Here is a 24,005-nt window from a genome sequence, read left to right as displayed (position 1 = left end):
TAATTCTATATTTGTTAGGAAGTTCTAGGAAAAAAGAAACGAAGGGGATCATGCTGGGAGGGAGGCTCAGAAATGCACACCACAGGGGCCAGGAGGGTGATTACTAGGTTTTTTTTGAATGATCACAAATTGCAGTTGACTGGACTATCCTGAAAAGTGAGTGTTTGCGGGATTCAGAGGGCAGGGAGGCCTAGGGCTCCCTGTATCTTGGAAGGCCAAAGGTCAGGTTTGAAGCAATGCAATGACAGAAGAACCTAAGAGATTAGTAACATGAGGGACACTCTCAAGTTCAAAGTCTTTCAGGATATTCTTTAACTAAAGGTTGTATAGAATTTACACGTTTTTAGTAGCATTTTTATCTTTTAAAAAAATATTTTTTATTGATTTCAGAGAGGAAGGGAGAAGGAGAGAGATAGAAACATCAATGATGAGAGAGAATCATTGATAAGCTGCCTCTTGCACACCCCCTACTGGGGATCAAACCTGGGCATGTGCCCTTGACCGGAATCAAACCTGGGACCCTTCAGTCCGCAGGCTGACACTCTATACACTGAGCCAAACCGGCTAGGGCTTTAGTAGCATTTTTATGCTACTAAATCTCTAAATCTTTACACTGCCCAGTAATTACCTTTTCAATATTCTTAAGACTTTTCATGGCAATTATTGCATTCTTATTTTTGTGCTTTATTTACTGCAATCCCCTTTTGGTCATCATCAACTTCAGAGGCAAGGTGAGATTTAGCAAAATGAAGTACATTCTTTTCCCTCCTGGGCATGATATACAAAATGTTTAATATGAGATGGAAAGTATAACTCTCCTTTTACAGAGGAAGAAACCAAGGCACAGAGAAGGTTAAGTGACCTACCCAAGGTCACACAACGAGGATGTGACCCGGTCTGCAGGACTCAGGCTTTGCACTGCCCACACTTTCTCAGCCTCCAGCTGTGTAAGGTGGTTATTTCCTGAGCCAGCAGCACACGTGTCTACTCTGCCTCTCCTGCAGTGGGGTTACTCTTGGTCCCCTCTGTCCCTGCAGGTACAGAGCTTTGCTCCCTTTGTTTATCTAATCTAAAATACTTCTGTGACCAAGTGGTAACCCTCGAGGAAATCTGCCCAAGGAAAACACCTGGTAATAACTTTATGAATCAGAATGCCACCTGAGCGGAATGATCATAATAAAAATCCTGACCCTGACTCATCAGGGAATGAGGTTTATTTAAAGCAGCAGTTCTCAAACTTGAGTGGCATCAGAATCAACTGAAGGGCTTATTAACCGCAACTCGCTGGGCCCCACCCCCACAGTGTCTGAGTCATAGGTCTGGGTGGGGCACGAGGATTTGCATTTCTAACTAGTTCCCAGGCAATGCTGATGCTGCAGACCCAGGAACAACCTTTGATAAGCACTGATTTATCACAACTACAGTGACAAACAACCTAAGTTGATAATTCCCATAAAATGACTCCGTTTGGAAATGTAGTTATCTTGTTTATTAAGAAGCATGTGCTACTGTGTCCCTTAGAAAAACAATTCATGACATATGGGAAGAGACAATATTGTTTGTGTTTTACATGTTAAGTTATTATTCTAAGAGCAGGGGTAGAAACCCTTTCTTTAAGAAAGCAGATTTAAAAAAATTTTTTTAAACTTTTATCCCAGGTCCCTTGTAGAAAGAGTGAAAAATTCTCTGCAATATGCTGTTCTGAGCTGTTTTGTATGAGCTGTATTCTTTCTTTAACGGCTTTACTGAGATATCAATCATGTCCCACAGAATTCACCCACCGAAAGTGTACACTCCAGTGGTGGGGGCGGAGCCTCACCCGTGATGCAGCACCGTACAGTGCTCTTCCATTATTACTGTAATGTGCGCGAGCTCACCCAGGTGGGGCACTGGGCAACACTAACTCTACACAAAAAAAGTGGGTGCTTCCTGGCTCAGTAGAACTATGGCCACTCTTTGGAAAATGTGCCCAGGCAGTGGACACAGACACACCTGGCCTTCTGAAAGGGCCTCCCCACTGACTTTTTTAAAAGTCAAGAAAGTGTTTTACTTTAGATTACTGCAGTCATGTTGCTGACCCTAACCTAAGAAGGGATGAGTCAAGCTCCCTCAAGAAGGTAAAAATCACTCCTAATATGATTCTACGCTTGTTAGGAACTTGGAAATAGTGCAAAACACAATTTTGAGAATGGGTTATGGGTGGTAAACAGCACCAAAGGATTAATTAAAACTCAGCAACAGCTGAACAGGCGGCCTCTGACTGCAGCGAGGTCCCTGGAACTGGAGCTGCTCAAGCGGAAGCTGACCAACGACTCTCAGAGGCCAGGTGGGAGGGATGCAGCCTCAAGTCCCATTTACTCACTCAGCGATAAATCTCTGAGCAGGTTCAGGCTGGGACCTGTGCGACCGAGATCACGGGGGTCTCTTCCCGGGAGGAAGAAACGGTACTGAGTGCAGGGGTTCTTGACCTGGGTGCCATGGGCCCTAGAGGGGTCCAGGTGGGTTTCAGAAGGAGTCTGTAAATCTCCTAAAATGGTATGCAAAAGCATCCTGAGGAGGGAGGGGCCCACTGTTTTCATCAGATTCTAAGAAGGGACCTGACCTGACATTGGATATAAACTTGTGGTCTGGGAGAAGAGAGTAGAATCATGTAACTAGAAAAATGCCATGAGCCATACCTGTCAATATGGTGCGCCGTTTGCACTGCTCCTCGACCCCACCCTGCCTCTTCCCAGCCTGCGTGAAGGGCATCTCAAACATGAAGCGGCGAATGTTATGAGATCTTTCAAACTCCGTTTTCCTTTCTTGCAATTCTTTTTCATCAAAGAACGGGGTGACGTGAGTCACCTGGATATACGCATACTTGGAATCCAGATCCTTAGGGTTGACCTTTAAATGAATAATGAAATGGAATATTGGTGCTAGTTGTCAAAGCATGCCTATGTTGTATTTTCCCACTTTTTATTAGTAAACGTTTTGAAAAAATTCAGAAAAGTTGGAAAAAAATAGTACAAAGAAGACCCACATACCCACCAATTAGAGCAATTGCTAATACTTTGCTGTATTTGTTTTAAATATACACACACATACATATAGACTTTTTTTAGCTAAGCCATTTCAAAGTAAGTGGTATATATCATGATACTTCAGCCAACATCTCCTAAACATGAGGACATTCTCTTCCTAACCAATATACATTATCATATCCAACAAAATTAACACTAATTCCCTAATGTCACCCAATACCCAGTCTGTATCAAAATGTCTCAAATGTCCCCAGAATGTTATTTATAGCTATTTGTGTTTGAACCAGAAACTAATCAACAATTCACATTTTATATTTAATGTTATGTATCTTTCGTCTTGTTTAACCTAGAATTTTAATTTCCCACAATTTTTTTTTCATGACATTAGATGTTTATTTTATTAAAAATATTTAAAACCTAGGTCCCCAACTGCCTTGTCTGGGTGGCTCAGTTGGTTAGAGTGTTGTCCCAATACGACAAGGTTGTGGGTTTGATCCCAGGTCAGGGCACATATGAGAATCAACCAATGAATACATAAATAAGTGGAAGAACAAATCGATGTTTCCCTCTCTATCCTCTTTCTCTCTGTCTTCCTCTCTCTCCCTGTAAAGTCAATAAATAAAAATTGAAAAAGAATAAAACCAAGTTCCTGAAATTATAATTAATCTGGAGGTAGATTAGATGCAAACAGATGTAGATGAATTAATTTAATACAGGCACAGATTAATCTAAAACTAATCTAACAATAAGTTTAGTTCCTGATCAACTCAGCACATAACTACTTTCACAACATTTCTGGAATTAGCGGTGCTCCAACTTCCGGGACATGCTACAAAATTAAACATGGGCATTTTCCATAGACAATCAACAGTTCATTTATTAGGGAGTCAAATCAATTTTGCACATATCAATTGCATCCAAGCTTCTTAGAAAAATAAAAGGGGACATGAAAGAAAGGCATAGAACCTGGAGACTACACTGGAAGCAGGGCAGTCAAACAAATATGGCCAAGATAGTTTTACTGGTCTCAAATTATCATGCACCACTGTTCTCCTAGGGATGTTTGTGAAGAGAAACGAAAACCAGATGTGAAAGCGCCTTAACCTTTGGAAGTTAAGAAAATACATAGTTGTGAGTTACTTCTATTTTAGAAAAGGCCATCTGGCCAATCACTATACTAATTGCATTCAAACCTATTAAACTTAACTTCCTTTAGCAGAAACCAGTTAAAGCAGTGGAAATAAACATTCCTGACCATTGTTTTAGTGGTGTTTCCCTAGTCTGCATTTTCAAAGTTGCATATAAGTTCCTGCAGAAGGAACGGAGGCCTGGTGTTTAGGAGAAGAGAAGATCTAGAAAGTCTCTCAGCTGCTACATCAGGGACTACATGTGAAAAGGGGAAGAATGCATGAGAACCTTGAGAAAAGGCTATGATGTTCAAGTCGCAACTTGACCCAGACAAAGGTTTCAGTTCCAGAAAGAAAGGCAAATTGGACCTGAGTAATTTGGTCTAGGAAGAAAGTAGGCCTTAATACGGTTGTATTGAGGTTCCTGGTTAAAAGTGGACCAACAACATGTGTTTATCCCTTTTACGTTGTGCAATCTGTTAAAATGACAGAACAGAATTAACAGGAGAGGACCAAGAAAAGAGGATGGCAGGCAGCAGTGAATTGGAGGGTTTACAATTTCTGGAAGGTAGGCGAGCAGAGGTGTGCTATCTGATTCAGCAGAGCGAAGAAGTTCTAATCCAAGTTCCGACAGAGAAGGGTAACAGGTGACTCAGAGCACCCCTGAGAAGCTTGCTGCTATAGACTGTATGTCGGTGTCCCCCAGAATTCACAGGCTGAAAGCCCAACTTCCAATGTGGTGACATTAGTGGGATGGAGGTGATTAGGTCATGAGGGTAGAACACTTATGATGGGACTAGTGCCCCTTATAAAAGAGACCCCACAGAGCTCCCTCACCCCTCCCACCCTGAAGGACATCACCAGATAATGAATCTCCTGGCACCTTGACCTTGGATTTCCCAGCCCCCAGAACTGTGAGAAATAAATCTCCGTCGGGTATAAGCCACCCAGTCTATGGGGTTTGCTACAGCAGCCTGAACGGAATGATATTGTAGAGCACCAGCACTAGGATTGGGGTGACCGAGAGAGGGGTGGGGCAGAGACCAGGGCGGGTGGCCCAAGTCCATCTGGAGTGGAGGAACCCCAGGTTCCTTCCCTAGTCCTTGCCCCACAAGAGGAAAATGCTCCTTAGAGAAAATGGTCTGGAAAAAGTCTAAGTGGGGTCACCAGTGTCAGCGGAAAACAGGAGTGAGGTACAGAGTAGAACACAGGGCGAGTAGGTGAAAGGCTGCAGGCAAACTCTATGTCAGCTTGTGCCTGTCTCTTGCATCTAGTATCCAGAATCGCCCCCCCCCCCCCTTTTTTCCCCTCTTTAGCACTGGGCAGGAGACTGGAAGATTATTTCTGGAGAAAACAAAGGGCCCCAAGATTCCAGACACTGGGGCTCAGGACAGAAACTGCACCAGGGAGCCTCCTGAAGGGCTTCGGAAGAGGGAGAGCTTGTCATTGCTGCAAACTGAGCAGGGGAAGCATTTTTAATGCCAAGAACAGGAGCCTGAGTTTCAGGAAGCAAAGGGATAGCCCACTTCCTGGAGACATCCTGAACCAGCGGGACACAGAAATGTACCGGGAAAACAAAGCAGGTTCAGAAAGGGTCTTCATGAGAGCAATAAGGCAGAGGACAGCCTCTCTAGACAGAAGGTAGGTCTCATTCCTATAAACGTGCTGGCTAGTTAGTCCATTCCTTGATGTGTCCATCTGCTGGTCCATCTGTCCCTACGTCCACCAATCAATCAGAGTGTCAGCTAATAGATAACCCAGTGTGGAGTGCAGGGGAAAGTGCTACGAGAAACAGAACCTCAGGCCCTCCTCTTACAGAGTTTCTAACTTTCTGGACTAAAAAAGTTATATTCTTTCAGATGTTATTTTGTAAATGAATGTCTCTTTAAAATTATAAAATAAAAATCTGCTTAATAAAGAATTTCTAGAAAGCAAAGGAAGGTATTAAGAAGAAAAAAAAGAAAAAATACATACACTTGCCACTCAAGGCCAACCATTCTTAATTTTTCTTGGGTCTTTGTTTTTTCTATACACACTTATGAATATACTAGAGGCCTGATGCACGAAATTCGTGCAAGAGTAGGCCTTCCTTCCCCCAGCTGCTGGCACCGGCTTCCCTCTGGCACCCGGGACACAGGCTTCATCCGGAAGGACATCGGGTCTAATTATTAGTATTATATTATATGATCCATCATGCATAACCAAAACAATATTATATTGCCATAAAATGTTTCCAAACATGGTCCTACCTTTCCAGAATCCTGTATCATTCTGACATTTTCAGAACCAAATTTATCTGAGTAAAGTTTAAGGAGTCTCTGAGAAATTTCGGACAGAGGTGTGAGTTTGGGTTCTTTGTAAATATACTCCTTCCCGTCTTCATCTTCAAAGAATCCCTGTGACATAGAGCGCAATTAGAGAGCTATCACTGAATACAACCCCACAGCTACCACCCAGGAAGGATTATAAGGGTTAAAAAATAAAATATTCTAAAATAAAATCCTAATTAAACAGACTTTTCAAACAGGAAGGAAAATGGTAATAATATGAAGTCTGGGTGCAAAGATAAAGTTAAAACACAAAACTGCAAACGCGTTCAAGAATGCTGTCATTAAGTGCTGAGTGAAATGAGAGACTGAGGATTCAAGACTGTGTTCTCTCGGTGAAGTCTGATGATGGACTTCAAGCCTGTTTCACATTCCCAAGAAACAAATCAACGGGGAGAAGCTCATACAGCACTTTAGGGCACACGAGGAAGCTTTTAGGTCCGGGGTAGGTTCAGCAAAAGCTAAGTAAAGTTTGTGTAAATTCTATTTTGTTTTACTGATGAGAAACATATTAAAGGGCTGTAGCATGATATCAGAAAATATTTTCATTATCACCAGTCATATCTGGTGCCATATCTCCAATATTTCTATTATCATCAATTTTAGCACCAATCATGCCTGAATAAAACAAGGCTTAGAATTGCATGGGAAGTGAAAAAGGTTGAAAATTTGGAAGTCCAGATTGGGGTTAATATTTGAAATAAATTAAAACAAAACATTTCTCATCTAAAATAGAGGAGGAAAAATGGTGCCAAAAACATAGTATATATAAAAAAATATACAGGCTAACATGAAACAGAAAACATCCACATCAAACTAGGAGTTTAGATGCAGTACTTTCACTACAATATTTGCTTATTAAGCTTTTACTGTAATTACCTCCACATCTGTTTCACTGTCTGTAAACTGGTATTGCTATAAAGTTATAAAAGACAATAACAGGATAAATTGAAGGTTATATAATGCTCATAGAAAAACCACATGACCTAAATAAATGGATTATAATTTATACTATTTAATCATGTTAGAGTCTTGGAGGTTAAACATTCAGTTAAATTTAAGTGAACCCTTTTATACGGGGTTTCTGAAATATAACAATGGTAAATATACTGTGGAGATGATATATTACAAGAGGTAGAGATACACATAGACAAAAGAAACCAGGAAGTCTTAATTTTTGTTTAAAACATGCAGTATAAATGTATGAGGAAACAGATGATTTACTTCTGTAAATGACATAAAATGTTAATGTTTCTGGAGTCTGTGATGACTGGACAGATATACATATAGACTTGAAAAGGAAACTTGCAAATCATATGAAGTACCAGAGATGCCACTAAGAAAGTCTTATGGAGGGAGAACTTACCGCTGCCTTAAGAAAGTAATAAATAAAAAACAGGAAGAAAGGAAAAAAAAGAAAAGCAGAAAGTTTACTACTGAGGAAGAATCATACTAAACATGACAAATTCATCAAATTAGCATTTATAGAGAGCAGAAAATTGACAAAATACAATTTTATAGAGTTCAGAAAAAAAATAAAAAAGGGACTGGGGCCAGCCTACAGAACAGAGGAGAGGCTCACCTGCCCGAAGAAGGCCACTCGGAAGTAGGTGCCCAGGAGCCTGCGGCCCGAGTGCATGACCTCGGTGACCTTGCTGTAGGCCCGGTGGAGAGTATCGTACAGATGGGCGAGCCTCTGGAAAGCAGAACAAAACCCAGTTCTCTCTACTTGCAACGCGTACAACCAGTTTAAAAAAGCAAATGAGATCACGTGGGTGAAAAATCCTTGGACGTGAGTTTTTAAAAAAATCAAGACTACATTTGGATTGCACAACTGGTAGTGATCCTTTTTGTAATGGATTGTAATGTTTCCTACCCAAAGGACCAGTGTGCATATGAGAACCCATCAAATTTCCACAACGCAGTAAGCAAATCCTGCTTTCAAGTTAACACGAAATGTCAGAGATGATAAAGTCCTATGGCACTGATGATAAAGGGATGGCGAACCTATGACACGCGTGTCAGAGGTGACACTCGAACTCATTTTTTTGGTTGATTGTTCTTTGTCAAATGGCATTTAAATATATAAAATAAATATCAAAAATATAAATCTCTGTTTTACTATGGTTGCAAATATCAAAAAATTTCTATATGTGACACGGCACCAGAGTTAAGTTAGGGTTTTTCAAAAGGTTCGCCATCACTGTCCTATGGTGACGTTTTCAGTGCTTGATCTCCCCACTCCATCTGATATGCTAAGAGAAACTGGACGGCCTCCCAGGCCAGGAAGCATGGAAGGAACACTGTTTTCCCAGGTAGGGAGAGCAACTAAGCGTCCTGAGAAAAAAAGGCACCGGGTGATTATAAAACTGTTCCGGGCACCTTTCAAAAGTGGAGTGTCAGTACTCCCAACCCTTGTTGTTCGAGATTTGGGGTCTGCCTAGAGGTGGGGTCTGGGTGTGGGATGCCTGATGGCTCAGGGTGGTGACCTGCCAGCTCCACGTGGAGGGTCAGAGACCACACGCTCATCTCTGACCGTGGCCTGCTTGCTCTCTGTGCATGTAAGGAAACCTGGGGGCATATGTCATTTCACTGTCCTCTACACTGGGAAAAAACAAATAACTCAGATACCTCAAAATCTCTCCGCTTCTCATAAATGGGGATGATGAGCTTATAGATGTCGGCGATCAGCTCGTAGCGTTCGGCCTTCCAGAGTCCATCGGCACACTGCTCGAGCAGCTCCATGAGCACATCCTGACCAAAGAAGGGGCCATGGGCCAGAAAGGAGTGTTACTAAGGAACAAAACAGCGTGTCCTTGCAGGATGCATAGCTGGTTAAGATGGCTAGGAGGAAAATGTCAAAACATGGAATATTTTTATTTATTTGTTTATTTATTTATTAAATTCATTGATTTTGGAGAGGGAGAGAAAAAGAGAGAGATAAAGAGAGAGAGAAGGAGAGGGAGAGAGAGAGAGAAACATCGATGTATTGTTCCACTTATTTATGCATTCATTTGTTGATTTTTCTAAGTGCCCTGACCGGGGATTGAACCTGAAACGTTGGTGAATTGGGACAATGCTCTAACCAACTGAGCTACCTGGTCAGGGCCAAAACATGGAATATTTTTAGACACTAACATACATGCTTGTAAATGGCTCATTAAAAAATACCAGGCATGTTTGCAGGCAGAAACGAAGGGTCACACATGGTATGACTCTGTAGTAAATTGCAAGGAAGAAACTGACACTAATAGTCTCTCATAGGCTCTCAATTTTTGTTCTTAGTTCTCTTTTTATAAATATAATTAGAAAAATTTTTTTTTTCCTTTTTGAGGAATGATGACAATGCTGACACATGGGGAATTACTAAGCATGACTTTAATCCAAATTAAACATCTCAGAACAATTCAGCGATGATGTGTGGTAGGCATTATGCCTGCTTCACCAGCATCCTTTCCACCTTCCCTTGGAGATTTCTATTTGCTGAAGTTTGCGTAGTTACCTTGCCTCTTTAAAAATTTTTAAACTTTTGAGGAAGCTAATACTATCCATGACAGGGTTGGGGCATGTGGCTCAGGTTTAAAGTAATCAGCGTAAATCTATTACCTGGCCACAGGCATTGCTCCATCATGGGTGGACATGTGACCTAAATCAGCCAATCAGGGTGAATTATTGGATAGCTTGGGATTTGGGGACAGAAGTGCTCTCACCAGACTGGACATAAGAGAGGCAGCACGTAGTTTGATTGGGGCTGACATCCACCTCATGAGTAGTCAGGGGCCTGTCACCCTTAGTAACAGAGTGGAGGGCTCCCCCTACCTCCCAAAGCAATAGTGTTATTAAATGCTTGGATTGATTGCTGCCAACCTCTCTGTGGAATTTCCTAACGGGAGCCAATTTATTTGACCTTTCCTGTTTAGGCCCATTTGAGTGGGGTTTCACTAATGACGTTGAGTAAATTTCCATGTGCTTATTTGCCATCTGTATAGCTTTGGTGAAGTGTCTATTCGAACCTTTTGCTCATTTCTCCACTGGGTTGTTGACTTTCTTATTATTGGGTTTTGAGAGTTCTTTATCTATTTTACATAAAATTCTTTACCAGACATGTGATTTGTAATTTTCTCCCAATCTGTAGCTTGACTCTGAATTTTCTTAACAGTGTCTTTTGAAGAGCAAGAGTTTTTAATTTTGAATTAGTTCAATTTACCAAGTTGTTACTTTCTGGATTGTCCTGTATATATTATATCTACTTAAGAAATCTTTATTTAACCCAAGTTCACATATATTTTTTCCTATGTTTTCTTCCAGAAGTTTTATATTTTACATTTAAGTCTATGATTCATTGAGTTATTTTTGAATACAGTGTAAAGTATGTGTCAACATATATTTTTTCCATATGTAGGTCTAATTTTTCCAATGCTATTTGATGAAAGACTGTCTTCTTTCCATTGCATTGCTTTTAAATCTTATTAAAAAATTAATTGATCATTGTGTGCAGGTCAATTTCTGGCTTCTCTATTGATATATGTCTATCTTTGTGCCAATACCCCACTGTTTTGATTACTACGGTAGCTCTGCAGTGACATTTCTGACATTTTGGGCCAGACAACTTTTTGCTGCTGTGCATTACAGAATGTTTAGCATCATCCTTGGCCTCTACCCACTAGATGCCAGTAGCAGGAGCAACTTCTGCCCCCACCCCCAAACAAAAAACAAAAAACACCCGTGACAATAAAAAATGTTTTCTGATTTGTCAAATGTCCCCGGGGGGAGAAAGGGGCAAAATCAACCCCGGTTGAGAACCACTGCTTGAAATTAGGTGGTGTGACTCTTCCAACTTTTTCAAAATTGTTTTGGCTAGTCTACTTCCTTTGCCTTTCCATTTAAATGTTAGAGTCAGTTTGTCCATTTCTACCAAAAGTCCAGACGGAGTTTGACTGGGACTGCTTTGAATCTATAAATCAATTTAGGAACAATTGGCATCTTAACAACATTGAGTCATCACTTCATTTATTTACATCTTCTTTGATTTCCTTCATCAGTGTCTTGTTTTGACCATACAGATATATACAGATTTATACCCAAGTTTCATGTTTTTTTGATGTTTTTATAAATAGTAGTGTCTTTTGCCCTAACCGGTTTGGCTCAACGGATGGAGTGTTGGCCTGCGGACTCAGGGGTCCCAGGTTCAATTCCGGTCAAGGGCATGCACCTTGATTGCGGGCACATGCCCAGTGGGGAGTGTGCAGGAGGCAGCTGATCCATGTTTCTCTCTCATCGATGTTTCTGACTCTCTATCCCTCTCCCTTCCTCTCTGTAAAAATTCAATAAAATATATAAAAAATAAATAAATAGTAGTGTCTTTAAATTCTAATAATTTATTCTTTTCAAGGAAATAAAAGTTTGGAATAAGACTGAAAGTCATCCAGTGTATTTGTTTGTAAAAACTATGTAAGATAATTATTAACGATATAGTAAAACTATGGTATAAGGGTCTGTAAAAAGAAGGTTGGTTGATTTTGTATATTGATCTTTTATAATTTTGCTAAATTCACTTATTAATTTTAGTATTTTCTTCCATAAATTCTTTGGGATTTTCTCTGTCAGAGTCAACTGCATCTTAGGTTAAAATAGACAGTATTCTTTCTTTTTCTTGCCTTACTACATTGGCTAGAACCTCCAGCACAATGTAGAAAAGGAGTGTTGAAAACATTTATTCTTATCTTGTTCCCAATTTTAGTGGGAAAGCATTCAGTCTTTCACCACTAAGTGTAATATTAGCTCTAGATTTTTTGTAGATCATCTTTTTCAGGTAAGGAAGTCCCTTTCTACTAGTATTTTTTTTAAAAATCATGAATGGATGTTGATTTTTTTCAAATGATTTTTCTGCATCTGTTGAGATTGTCATATGGTTTTCCTTATTTATTCTGTTAATAGGTTGAGTTATATTTATTGGCTTTCCCATGTTGAACCAATGGTGCGCTTCCAGGGTAAATCCCACTTGGTCATGATACATCCTTCTTTTTTGTATACTCTCAGATTCAATTTATTAATATAATTTGTAAGAGTTTTAATAGTTGCTTTTTAACATGTTTGATCCTCTGTCATAGCGTCAATGAAGGGTAGACACTGAATTAAGAGCAGCAGGGGTTTGTTTATTTAACAGTAGTCAGTGTGTCTCTGGGTGAGTACTGGGGAGGCCAACCCTCAGGTGAATGAAGCATTTCCTGCTCTCACTGAGCTGAGGCTATTGTGGAGGCAGCTCCATAAAGAGATTATAAAAGATGGTGGCAAGTGTGTTGACAAAGACATGTGCGGGGAATCAGGGATGCAGAGAGGTTCGGCATCCATCCAGTGATGAGAAAAGGGGTGGGCAAGGAAGGCTGCAGAAGGTGACCACTGAGTGGTCAGGAGTTAGTGAGGCGAAGGAGAAAGGTGGGAGTGGACGTCAGAAGGATGAGAGGGGAGACATTCCAGGGAGAGGGAACAGCAAAGGAAGACACCGGAGAGGGCAGCAGGTGTGGGAGGAATTTACAAGCAGTATGAGGGGCTGGGGTATAAAAGCTGAATCAGAGAGTGGCAAGAGATGAGGCTGGGGAGGTGAAAAGGATTAATTAAACAAAGGCTATGTTGCCACACTCCAAGTTTTCTATGTCAAACATAAATTAATAATTAAATGTCGATAATTTTATGAGACATGAAAATGCATACAGACATACATCAACTACCACAACAATGAAGTAATATGTAAGACAGATGTTAGTTGATTTTGAAATGATGTTCTGTCACCCTAGCTGGTTTGCCTCAGTGGATAGAGCATCGGCCTGAGGACTGAAGAGTCCTGGGTTCGATTCTAGTCAAGGGCACATGCCCGGTTGTGAGCTCGATCCCCAGTAGGGGGCGTGCAGGAGGCAGCCGATCAATGAATCTCATCAATGATGTTTCTATTTCTCTCTCCCTCTCCCTTCCTCTCTGATATCAATAAAAAATATATTAAAAAAAATAAAATAATGTTTTGTCTCTCCAGGTAAGGCATCTGTGTATGGCAGCCTTTCAGGTATATTTTTAAATGGCCCTAGATTTAGTCACTTAACGAATATATATAAAACAGAGTTTATGTGGGTAATCTCCTAGGCCAAGTGCTCCTAAATGGGAGACTAAGATTTGAACATTATTTTTACTCTTATTTAGTCAAATCAAGAACACATGGAAAGTTTAATAATAGTGAAGCCTGAATTCAAGTAGCAGATCAACACTATAGACAATTGAGCTCATTATGAAAAAAATCTGCCATATTTGGTACAAAAAGATGAACTTCAACCAGGGAAACTGCTCAGAATGGCTGGAAAATGGGAAAGTTTGATAAAGTGAACTGAGCTTAGCAAATAACTTTGCAATAATTATTATGATATGATGGTAATCAAAACTTGGGAAATAACACATCTTCAACTTTCATATACTACTGGACATTATTTTTATCTTTTTTTCTGATTCAGGAGGCATTTCTAGAATCTATAGTTTATCAGTCTGAATTCACAATGAATACTATAAACAGCAGAGTCCATGCAGATTTTATCCGATAACAAACTAAAGATGGCTTTTATAAAAAGGCAAGTCCTTCTCTCAGAAAAGTAGAGTATAGGTTACTGAATATCAAAGCTAAATTTGGTAAGGTACGTTATTCAAGATAACATCAATGCTACACCTAGACTTTTAAGGCTGGTGAAATCAAGTAACAATTCTTTGAACAGAAAAGAACCAGTGATCACAGGTAAGTTAGAAAGACCATATGTCAACAACACAAAATTATTAAGTGTCATAAAAACTAAGACATCATAGTAACTAAATAATGGAGCACAGAAATCAGTAGGAAGTCCATGTATTAGCTGACTTTGAATTCTTAGTAATCACTGCACCTGAAAACTAGAACTAATCCAGACAATGGTCAGATAGTAATGACTTCAAAAGGCAATCATACAGAAAGACTGATGGTTTTACCACCTTGTTCAAAATTTAAATGCCAAGATTTTATTTTTCAAAATTGTTGATATACACAAGGAACTGCAAGTAATTATTGGTTGGGGGGAGGGGGGAATCCCTCAACAAACTCTATGCATCAGAAAAGTATGCATTTTATGACTAGTCTTAAAAAGACCTCAGTGCACTGAGCTCATGAGCCCTTGAGGAAGCTGTTTAAGACGCCATCAGCCAGCCCCATTTGTAAGTGTGCCACAGCGATGCGGCTGAGGGCACTCACCGCCTATCGGTGGAAATAGCACACTAGTGCTGTGTATGTGCAGCTTATTCAAAATGTTTGTATTTAAATGCCAATTGCTCCATTTTAGGATTAATTTAACTTAACCTTTCCTATGAAGTTAGTTACTAGTATTGTCTCTATTATCAGCCACTTGGGAATAACTGTGAATGTGTGACTTCGCTTGGACAATGTTGTACTTTATGACATAATCCCTATTATCAACTATGTTATTATTTCTCAAGATACAGTTGAAAAGTCCTTGCATTAGAAAAATCACCTGGGATGCTTGTCAAATACAGGTTCCCAGGTGCCACACCTACCCAGCTGAATGTGTGTGTGTTTGTGTGTGTGTGTGTGTGTGTGTGTGTGTGAGTGTGTGTGTGTAGAATGGGAATCTACTAGTACACTTGTAACAAGAATACAAGTAATTTCTAAGCACACTAATGTTTGAGGACTACTGCACTAAGTGAAACTTTCTGAGGCAGGCACTTCACTTGTATATCCCAAAGTTAGCACATGGCACACAGCTAGTTTATGGAATGAATACAGAAATTTCCAGGTCACAAAGAACTCAGACACCTTGCAATTCATATTCTAAGGGACCGTGGCTTAGGTGTTTCTCGTCGATGGGAAAGAAAGCGTCAAAAGCAGTAGAGCTGCTAGGATAGGGACAACAACTTGCTCACCCTTGTATCTTCAGCACCTAGCTCAGTGCCGAGGAGGCTCAGCAAGTATTTGCACAATGAAGCAGGGACATATCTCCAGATATGAGCCAAGGGTAGAGCATTAGACAAGCGCCACGGGTCGACACTCTACTCCTACTGCTATTGTTTTTGGGGAATCATTGTAACTTTTATGGTTCTAAGAGCACTCTGGGTCAAGGAAAAGTGGATGGTAAGACACCTTTATTGGTTACAGACAATCAGCAAGCTTGGATGAGGTGTAAGTAGAGGAATCATCCAATATGTTGTTAATGTATCTATCTCTTGAGATGTCCTACAGATGTAAACATTTTATGTTGGTTACTGGCAGCTGTTTCTGAATAGAAACAGTTCGGTTGATATAAGCCAGAGACTTGTCTGGTTAACTTCATATGTTTGCTATACCCAGTGGTGACAGTTGCTACTCTGTGAAACAACAATTGAGTGTGCTAGATACAGTTGATTCTCATTCTCATGGTAATGACACTGTATAAAGGCACCATGATCAATGAATTAGTGAAGACTGAACCACCCCTCCTTGGGGAAATACAGGGTTAGGTTCCCAAGAGCCTCTGGCTACAAAATTTTTGAGAACCAATCAGTACATAACCTTGTTTTACATGTGCTTCTGTGTCAAGACACCTACTGTAGTATATATTGTTGATTCATTAACATTGGACTCATGAGCCAAAAGTACTCACGCCTGAAAAAAGCTCATCGTCCACAAGTATTTTCTCTGTAAGGTACATCACAGATGTCCTGTGCCCAGAAACACGAGACAGCACTACACTTGGGGGCCATTTGAAACAGCAAAATCACAAACTAAAAGAACAAAGATGTCCAAAACATGGCACTGAGTAGAAAAGGACACCTGTTTAAAGCACGAGAGCCAGACCAAGAAGGCAGAAGGTTACCCTGTGCCTCCTCAGCTAGGAACAGGCAAGCTCAAATTTTTAGCCGCTCTGTGCATGTCCCCAGTGACCACACAGGCACCTCGGTGAATACTGATGTTGAGGGTTACAAAGAAGTTTTAGCAACTGGATTGCAATTTCCACTCTCCCCTCTAGAGTCCCAGTCAGCCCTGCCCTCCCTCGCTCTGTGTTCTGGGAGGTGGATGCACTAGAACCTTCGCTTGCTCCCTGTCTCTAGCTCCTGGCTGACTCGGCCAATGGAAGGCTCAGGTGCAAACTGCAGGTCAGGAGGAGAGTGAGGGTGGGGTGGCTACTCGAGGCTCCCTCCCTGCAAGGGCGCCAGGATTGTGCCCTCCCCTAAATAAAGCCCACAGTCCTATCAGGCAGTCCCTTGGTGTAGTTTCTCTTTCTCTCCAACCTTAGTCCATAGGTTGAGAGACAGTAATCCAGCTGCTGTTAATCTCAGGGAATTGCAATATTCCTTGTTGGTCTCCCTAAGTCCTGTCCAAACTTTCAAAATAAGTCCCTTTATTAGACTTTTCTCAATTTCCTACTAGCATGCCACCTACTAGTATTTCCTTCCCTGCCTGTCTGGCATAATGACGGAGGGATCGCAAAACCACATGGGCTGTGAGGAATTCTGACACCATAGAGGATTCAGAATTCTGTACTCTGCACAGAATCCAACTTGTGAAACAAAATTACAAACAGAAATGGGATGTTCCTTCCTTTTTATCTAATCAAAAGTAGCCGGGGGGAGTCTGCCCTTGCGATCAAAGTCAGGAAACATGAACTGCGACCAACAAAAACTCATCGGAGGCCTGCTGGGAGGAGCTCTATGTATTTTTAGGTAACTTCTCTAAAATCATTTAGGAGATCATTAAAGGCATTCAAATATATCTAACAATGCAGCTTAAAAGGACAATGATTTTTAAACTATGTGTTATACACCTATTCCCTTCTCCGGGAGAGATTTTCAACTTTCTCTTTTTCCTAAAACAACCTGATAGCTAAAGGAGAAAGGTAAGTGGCAATGTCTGTTTTCCTGGCTTTTCGAACACATTATCCTTTCCGTTCCTGACTAGCTTCAATCTAGATGTGCCCGGCTTGCACAGGACTTTATGGTCCTGCTGTGTCACATCCTAATCATCACAGATCATGCCCTATGGACCTTGTTAAAGATTTACCAACTGCATGCTTCAAGGACAGGGTGGGCAATCCATATTCTGAAAATGACTGATAAAGCTATCCCTATCACGTGTTTGGCTCTTGTGCAGAGTAGGTGCCATTCACAAATTTCCCCAGTAAAACCTGTACTTTATTTCACTGGGTAATTCTCTAGGCAGTAGTGATTATTCCAGCCTCATATTTAATCAGATGAGCAAACTTGAGCTTTATGGTATCATCCCTGTGGGACAGGTTCCTGAGAATTGTTTACTTTCAAATCTTTCATTGTTGTTGACGTCACTGTTTTCCTTACTGAATTCTAAACGAAAGGCTGCGCCCCAAAGGTCTGACTTGGAATGGGGGACAAGGGTGATTTCTACGAGGAGAAAGTCCATTCAAGCTTCTTCTCGGGGAAAAACCCAGTTAAAACTTGCCTTGAAGTGAGGAGTTCAAAGCCAGGAACACACGGGCCCTGTTACCACAGTGATTTCAAAGTAAAAAGTTAACATCTATCCAGGCATTTCAAGGTGTGGAGATTGCTGAACAGTTAATGGCATGTAATAACCAGTTTGCCTTTTGAGTTCAGGATGCTAATAAAACTTTATCTATTTTGGTTAAAATTGTTTTAATATTTAAATATGAAAAACAATCAATATATTATCCTCCTTTCTCATGTTTTAAGGTAGAGCGTTATTTGAGACTAGACATTTTAGGATAGTGATTTTTAAACTTTCATCACAGAGTCTGACCTCTCAGCCTCACTTCACTACTAACCAGCTCCTCAAACTCTCCTTGGGGAGTCCAGGATGGATTCCTAGGAAGGGAGATGGAATGGTAGAGCTGTCCGCTGCTCTGTTCCCAGTGTTTGGAGCATTACTTTAGTTAGACAAAGTGTGTCAACAGCAGCTGCAGAGAGAAGGGCCTTTGTCCCACGCACTGGCAGGGTAAACCACAGGGGCAGAGGTTCTCGTCATTGCAAACGGCATGGGCCGGGGCACTCACCTCGTTGAAGTGGACATCCTGCATGCCGACATCTTCCATCATGGAGGCCTCCTCCTCTATGTTTGGGGTGATCACCCTGAAGGCTGTGCATCCCTGTCTAAACATGCCTAGAATTTAGACAGCAGGGGGAGAGAGTGAGTTATTAACCCATAAGTGAATGAACCGTGAGGGTTCCTCCTGCCCTGAATGTTTCTGTATTGAATGAAAGAACCGACTTTGAAATCCCCTGGGTCTCGGGCCAGTACTCCCGGGGGAGCCCGGGTACCACTGTGTGCTTTTCTTCACTCGCTTCCTTGATGTTTCTTTTTCTCGCCCTGTTTTATTTCTCACCCACCTTTATTAAAATGTATGCAATCTTTAAACTGTAAATGAACTGAACTAGGTATTGAATCGAATTAATTATAAAATGATGACCAATAAACAATAAATTTGATTTGGTAAGATGATATATACTCAGATACCAAGAAAAATAAAGAAGCCAAAGCCAATCAAGGAAAAATATTGGATTCAAAAACAACTATATTTCCGTCAAGCTGTCATCTCACCTACTCTGGCTGGGGGTAACCCAGAACCTGCCCTTCCTGCATGAAGCAGTCTATAAAACCAAGATGTAATCCAGCAGCCACAGTGATGAGCCGAGAGGCTGTCTTAGCTGGTTCCACATGGGCTGTCTAGGGTAAGGAGAGGCCTCTTCCCGCTACAGCTGGAGAGCAAGAGCACAGAAAGCATGAGTGCTTCAGGGGCCTAGGCACTCAGCTCTCAAAGGGGGGATGGAATAAGGTTGCAGCTGGGATAAGGTAATAGCAAAAATGACCCATTTGGGGTCTCTGCAAACATAATCAAATGAAGGACTTGGAATGTCTTTTACTCTATTTTGTGATCATTGTTTTCAATAAACCAAAACGGAAGTCAAAACTTGAATTCATATTTTGGGAACAGGAGGAACACAGAGAATTCTGAAATCAAGTCTTAAAGGAGTAGGACCTAAAGCCAGAGATTTTCCTACTGGTCAAGGATTCCACATGAGACTCTGCCCCTATCCTAGTCTAGACCTGCTTTTGTTTAATGGAGACAAATGAAAGCCCTAATCCAGGAGCTTCATTAACGCACAAAAAGCAAAACTGCAAAAGCCAACCACCCACTTTTAGGTGACAGAGTACACTGGAAGGTACAATTTAACTCCAGTGGGACAACTACAGTGGTGGCCAGAAGGCTTTCCTTTCCTTGCCCACTGAACGGAGAGGCAGGAACAGAAGGAGAAAGGAGAGCTGAGGCCAAGGCCGTCCAGGCAGAGTTGAAAAAGAAAGTCCCCACACCTCTGAGTGTCATGTGGATGGGACGGCTGGGGCCCCATGGACCGGGCCGACCCCCGGGCTCACCTCCCTGGCGCCTCCTCTGGCAGGTGCTGTAGCTGTAGGGGGAGAGGGTTGGCTCCCGTCGGAGGGCTATGTCTGCTTCTAAACATGAGGAAATGTATTACCTGACAATAGGTCTCAAAAGGAAAGCGTGCTGGTAGTAAGAGAATATGGAGCTCTTCTTGAATTTCTTTCTCTCTCAGGCTCTGATGTATGGCAAGCCTAAGACTCCCTTAAATTTCATTCCAAATAGCCAGCTGCACCAGAAATATAGACATTCGCTGGCCAGGCATCTGTGACTTCCTATCATTTCTCACTCTGTAAACACTCTCCTCATTAGCCAGACCTGGAACTGCTGTGCTTGTCACGTGCACACACGGCCAGATTTTCTAAGATCCTCGTGCTCCAAAAATAAACGCCGCCATTGGAGGCTGCACTGATTTTGCAATGGAAATGAGCAACTGGTGTTCAACCAAAGGGAACACACGAGAGTATTCACGGCCTGCTAATCTGGGAACAGATATGAAATGCACAAACGGGCACCATTCACTCACTGCCCTTTCCTTCCACGGGGAGGCAAGGTTTCCAGCCAGCAAGCTGCCTCCTCACACAATACAGCCAACTGGGCCGTGGTCCAGAAAACGCTGTCCGATGAGCTCCCGTTACAACTGTCTTTTGATAGATAAAGAGTTCCAGTGGGAACTATCTTAAGGGGAAAATAAAATCTTTTCAGCTCAAGATTGGCCTCACTTCACTGCAAAGCTCATTAACTGGTCTTTGGGTGACGGAGCCATTAGCAAGAGATGATACGACATGTCACCCACTTTTCTTTTTGATGTTGGCATTTCTGCTGTGCCTACCAAGTCAGGCAAATGTCACCCCCCGCAAACAAAACAATGAATAGCGTACACACGTACACACACACACACACACACACACACACCACACAACCCCCCATCTCCAAATCTTTCTCAACGGCTCCTGCTTATCTTTGCTGGTTTGTACAGTTTGATGTTCATTTCACAAAACACAGGAAACTCCTCACCTTTCCGTGTGAGATATTCTGCCACCAGGGCTGTGACATGGACATAGCACATTGCCGCCTGCAACAAGAGACACATGCCTCAGAATCACCATTTATACAGCGTGTCAAAATGCTCGTAGACAGAAATCTAATGACTGTGTGTACTTATGTTAGATCCCAAGGCACCAACTCATGTTCCTAATAGTTGACATCTTTACCTTTGGAAAGAAGTGGAACAATTGTCAAACAGAATGGACTCCATAAAAAAAGTTACAAACTTTTTTTCAGATATGGAACGTAATTTTACTAATTTTAGCAATTACAGAAGTTTAAAAATAAAAGCATGCTGCTTTGTTAATTCCATTGATCATGCCTACATGCCTTAGCACAACCCTAAACACAGTTTTCATGGGAATAAGAACATGCCTTAGAGCCTACTGTTTTCCTGATTCCATTTTACAGATGTTATCGACACACAGGGGTTAAAAACTGTGTCACAGAGTCAGTAAATGTTGGATCTGGGATTCGGCACTTTTCCGGAGCACACACCCAACTCCTCCCCACACTATCAGCTTACTGAGACATGGCAGCTCTGAACACGAGGGGGCGCTCTAACATCTACCAAGGCCACAGATGGCAATGAACAACCTCAAAAGGGGAAAAACCTATGCCCAATCAATACTTTAATAATAGGAAAATTTAATTTTATCATAAATAGAGGAATTTTAGAACTAGAGGGGATGTTGGATGCAGACACTGAGTGCACTTGAATTAGCAGGCATCTGCATGAACATGGATGTTTTCTAAGAGCTTTCAAACAATACCCTTTTGTGACATACATATCTCCTTACAATTTGGTAAATTATTAAAATGCTTACATGACTATGAAGTAACCCTGAGCCTAACACTGTTTAAAGTATCCCATATTTTTAATTGGCTTCTTTTTTATTTTATTTTTGTTAATCCTCACCCGTGGATATTCTTTCCACTGTTTTTTAGAGAGAGTGGAAGGGAGGGTGGGAGGAGTGAGAGAGAAACATCAATGTGAGAGAGACACACTGATTGGTTGCCTCCCCCAGGCACCCTAACCTGGAAGGAGACTGAACAACGGGGTTGCCCTTGATCAGGAATCAAACCTGAAACCCTTAGGTGTGCGGGCCAATGCTCTAATCACTGAACACACTGGCTAGGGCTAACTGGCTTCTTTTAATTACTGGGCAATTTTTCTCAAAATTGGCTTCTTTTAGTGAATGGGGCACAGTTTTCCCAAAAAAAGCCCGTGGGAAGGCTTGCAGGGCTACCTCGGAGAGATCCCCGTTTTTGACGTGGATCCTGGCCATGCTGTCCAGCCACGTCTTCCGGAGCTCAGGGGTGCTGGCGTAGGACTTGGCCAGGCTGTACTGGAGGTCCACCAGCATCTCAGGGTCGTTCTCGTGCTCCTTCATCTGGGCCGTGGCCATCAGGACCGTGCGTATCCTTTTGGTCAAGTCCTTCACGTCCGAGGAGAAGGTGGTGTGCTGAAACAGGAGTGGGAGAAGGACACATGGTTTTCAGCTGTGCTCGGCCTGTCCACGTACACGGTAGAGAGGAGGCAGAGTCTTGGGGGTAAGAAAGACAAAGGCACCAGGCCACCCACCTTGATGAGCCTGTCGCTGTTGGCACAATTGTTGATGATAGACAAGGACTGCTGGAATCTGGTTCCCCCGATCCCCACAACATCTGCTATCAGCTGGCTGACGGAAATGATGACCTTAGGGACAACAAATGTGAGCAAATCAATTCACCTGCAAACGACTCCTCATCTGGGCTCAGCTCCTGCCTTCAGGTAGGTTGTGCAAGAAGTATTCCAGAAGGGGATTATGCTATCACTAAGTATTTTATTTGCACAGGAAAATGGTAATAAGAGAGTGTAGAGCAGTGGTTCTCAACCTGTGGGTCGCGACCCCTTTGGCAGTCGAACAACCCTTTCATAGGGGTCGCCTAAGACCATCCTGCACATCAGATATTTACATTACAATTCATAACAGTAAAACATTACAGTTATGAAGTAGCAACGAAAATAATTTTATGGTTGGGTCACAACATGAGGAACTGTATTTAAAGGGCCAGAAGGTTGAGAACCACTGGTGTAGAGGAATGAGAGGGCAGGGGCAGAAGAGTGGTTTGGAGAGATTAACTGGGGAATTTATATGCCTACCCCATGGACACAGACAATAGTGTGGTGAAGGTCTGGGGATGGTGGATGTGTGGTGGAGGGAGTCAATGGGGAAAATAAAAAGGGGGACATCTGTAATACTTTAAAAAATAAAGGTAAGTTTTAAAAAAAGAGAGAATCAGATAAGCCCATACCATTTGGACAGTTACCTATCACTTTCTCTAATAAAAAGAGAGACCTTAGATAAATACTATACCTTGGTTTTTGGTATGAACTTTCAATAAGTGGACTGTCCTTTGCATTTTTTGTTAAAAGGTATACATATTAACTATGCAATAGGGAAATCTTTCTTTTTTGGGGGTCGATGAATAGCACTGGCTTTACCCAGTTACTCAAGCTAAAATGCATAGATGCCATCCTTATTCCCTTCTTTTCCTTCACCGCACCCAAGCGCAGCCAATCACAAAGTGCTGTCACCTCTACCTCCTCTTCCTTCTAACCTCACCACGACTGGTCCAGAACACCAGCCTCTCTGGCCTATCTTGGACTGTGGTTTCCCCACGGTCTCCCTAGATAAGGTCTTGACTCCCCCAATCCACTCTCAACACTGAGGTCCAGGAAATCCCTCCAAAGAGGCAATGATGCCCCCTCAACTTGTTCTCACCCACATTCTCAACTTCACTAAGGATCTTCTCCAGTTCCCTGGATGGGTCCTTTCCCCTGGGTTGCTAAGCAGTGTTCATCCTTCACACCCTCTGGGAGCTTCTTCCCCTCCTTCCCCCGGGTCTCCAGCCAGATGCCCCTCCTTGGGGCACTAACATTCCTCTATTATAGCCCAGGGCACACTGCACTCCGAGGGTGTTGGGGATCCAGCTGGACGTGTACTCCGTGGGGGCCAAGAGGGGGTTCTGTTTTTTCCATGGATCCTTGTGTGTAGTTTGCAAACAATAAAT

At 41.9% G+C, this 24,005-nt stretch overlaps 1 protein-coding gene across 22 annotated transcripts in view; it reads right to left on the bottom strand.

Annotated features, from left to right (window-relative positions):
- Positions 1-24,005, bottom strand: part of DOCK9 (dedicator of cytokinesis 9) — a 270,967-nt gene that overhangs the window by 9,533 nt on the left and 237,429 nt on the right. For 8 of the 22 annotated variants that reach the window (XM_070408667.1, XM_070408672.1, XM_070408666.1 and 5 more), the window contains 9 exons: positions 22,534-22,647; positions 22,199-22,414; positions 20,919-20,976; positions 19,898-19,975; positions 18,519-18,625; positions 9,112-9,234; positions 8,063-8,176; positions 6,403-6,549; positions 2,679-2,889 (listed from right to left, as the gene is read on the bottom strand). In XM_070408667.1, the coding sequence (XP_070264768.1) occupies positions 2,679-2,889; positions 6,403-6,549; positions 8,063-8,176; positions 9,112-9,234; positions 18,519-18,625; positions 19,898-19,975; positions 20,919-20,976; positions 22,199-22,414; positions 22,534-22,647 (1,168 nt within the window). Of the gene's footprint in view, positions 1-2,678; positions 2,890-6,402; positions 6,550-7,359; positions 7,396-7,846; positions 7,853-8,062; positions 8,177-9,111; positions 9,235-18,518; positions 18,626-19,897; positions 19,976-20,918; positions 20,977-22,198; positions 22,415-22,533; positions 22,648-24,005 lie in introns of all 22 variants that reach the window. The other 14 variants (XM_070408674.1, XM_070408678.1, XM_070408679.1 and 11 more) reach the window with 4 other exon arrangements.

The sequence above is a fragment of the Myotis yumanensis genome, unplaced genomic scaffold, assembly GCF_028538775.1.
Source record: "Myotis yumanensis isolate MYYU_CA2020_CCGP unplaced genomic scaffold, mMyoYum1.0.hap1 SCAF_3, whole genome shotgun sequence".
Classification (NCBI taxonomy): domain Eukaryota; kingdom Metazoa; phylum Chordata; class Mammalia; order Chiroptera; family Vespertilionidae; genus Myotis; species Myotis yumanensis.
Note: the sequence above shows the minus strand (reverse complement) of the source record. Positions and strands in the feature narration are given on the sequence as shown.